General features: G+C 49.0%; 1 protein-coding gene across 1 annotated transcript in view; it reads left to right on the forward strand.

The window, feature by feature from the left end:
- The first annotated feature begins 414 nt into the window (after window positions 1-414).
- The window catches only part of shisa8b (shisa family member 8b), a 32,965-nt gene continuing 31,128 nt past the window's right edge, over window positions 415-2,251 (forward strand). Inside the window, exons 1-2 of the mRNA XM_031843994.1 lie at window positions 415-814; window positions 1,444-2,130. Coding sequence (XP_031699854.1) covers window positions 1,487-2,130 — 644 coding nt within the window. The 5' untranslated portion in view covers window positions 415-814; window positions 1,444-1,486. The remainder of the gene's footprint in view (window positions 815-1,443; window positions 2,131-2,251) is intronic.

Below are 2,251 nucleotides of genomic sequence, written 5' to 3' on the forward strand. Positions count from 1 at the left end.
ACACACACACACACACACACACACACACACACACACACACACACACAAAACAGCCGTGTTTTCATAACTTTTGGGGACATTACATTGACTTACATTTATTAGACCTATACTCTATCACTCAGTTACAGTCCACATTCAGCTTTTTGTACCCCCATCTCTCTCCTCCCCATTTTTTTTCTCCTCTGGGGATGATGGGAGATGCAGCTGGATATAACTCCCCCCCTCCCACACTCTCTCTCTCTCTCTCTCTCTCTCTCTCTCTCTCTCTTTTACTCTCCCAATCCTATCTGACACTGAGGAGAGGTAAACAGAGGAGGAGATCTCATTTGGTTCCTGAACTGTTGCAGCGCTCAATGCAGCCACACGCACACACACACACACACACACACACACACACACACACACACACACACACACACACACAAACATACTCTCTCTCTTATTCAATTTTTATCACACACACACGCACGCGCACACAGGGGTCTTGGCAGCAGAAGATCCTAACAGTCCTGGACCAGTCTGGACGTACGCCTGCCAGCGCAGACTGAGTAGCGCTTAAAGAAGAAGTGAAGAAGAAGAAAAAAAGAGGATAAGAGGAGCTTGTCGTTTTGTGTTTGTTGAATCCCCCGGATCGAGCCCCCAGCTGACGATGGAGAACACATGAGGAAGAGAGAGAGATCTGCGGGGGCACTCAGGGGAAAAAATGCTGCTGAGTAAAGTTTGTGGATATTTCTAGAGGGAATTATTAGCCCTTGAACTTTGGGGAAGAGCCGCAGAGGACGGACGGCTGTGTGCAGATTGCAAAGAGAAAACGGTGAGAACGCATTCGGTGATTTTCAACACAAAATCCTCAATGACTTTAAGTTGTTGTTTATGTATGGCACTATTTCAAAAGAAAATAAGGAATTGTGATCACTTATTTTGAAGGTAAAAGCATGTTGGGCTGTTTTTGACGCTTACTTTTCCATGATTTGGTTTCTCACTTAAAGCGCAAATAATCGACTAAATCATTTTTTAGAAGACAGCCGATTCTGGACATTTCATTTGCAATGAGCTGCTCTTTTGAATCTGAAAGGTTGGGCATTGATCACGTCTCACTGTATGGTAACAGTCCCCAATAGGGATTCTGACTGACCTGTTTAAAACGTCCTCTACCCTCTTTTCATTATCGACTCAATAAGCTTGTAAGATCAATGGAAACATCGTTTGTTTAATGATTCTGGCTAAAAATCCATTTTGTCTGAGTTTCTACATAAAGTGCAGTAAATCTGTTTGCTTGTTTTCGTTCGTGCGTTCTCGGCGTAAGTGCATCTCCAAAACTCAAGATTGTTTTGAATTATCATAATGAAATAACTTCTACCCTTATAACAGTAAAATAAATGCATCTGAAATTAATTTTCTTCATCTCTTCTTTGTCTCCAAACTTCTCTGTTTCCCGTCCAGAGCCTGCAGGTGGGAGGTTGGACAGTAGGGCTCTACCGGCAGTATGGCGGACACCAACCGTTCCTCCTGCCACCTTCTCCTCTTCTTCCTCTTCTCCTTCATCATAACTCATCCTGCCCTCACCCAGGACCCATCCGTCACCACGGTGACGGTAACCGAAGGCGACTTGTTAATCGTCCCCACCACGGTGGCCAACCAGACGACTCCGAGCTACGTGGAGACCACTCAGAACTCTCCTCTGGAGACAGGGGGGTCCACTCCCAGCAGCGGCGGGGATGCGGACGATGAGGACGTCCTTCCCAACGGCGGGACCCGTTGCCAGGGTTACTATGACGTGATGGGCCAATGGGACCCGCCGTTCAACTGCAACGCCGGCGTCTTTCTGTTCTGCTGCGGCACCTGCTTCTACCGCTTCTGCTGCGGGTTCCGGCAGCAGCGGCTGGACCAGAACATCTGCTCCAACTACGACACGCCCATCTGGGCCAACACCGGCAAGCCTGTGGCCACCATCACCGAGGGCCAGGACGACCAGGACCGGGACCGCACGCACCTCATCGTCTACATCATCTGCGGCGTGGTGGCCATCATGGTGCTGGTGGGCATCTTCACCAAGCTGGGCCTGGAGAAGAGCCGCGGAGGGAGTGGAGGAGGAGCAGCGGGGGCGGGGCAAGCTGACCTCAACTCCAGGTGAGTAGCATGAGGCTGTGTGTATGTGGGGGGGGTCTGTGTGTCAACACATAGAGCATAGATTTAATAAGATAGTGTGTGTGTGTGTGTGTGTGTGTGTGTGTGTGTGTGTGTGTGTGTG

The sequence above is a fragment of the Anarrhichthys ocellatus genome, unplaced genomic scaffold (genome assembly GCF_004355925.1).
Source record: "Anarrhichthys ocellatus isolate YVR2014 unplaced genomic scaffold, GSC_Weel_1.0 scaffold4, whole genome shotgun sequence".
NCBI lineage: Eukaryota > Metazoa > Chordata > Actinopteri > Perciformes > Anarhichadidae > Anarrhichthys > Anarrhichthys ocellatus.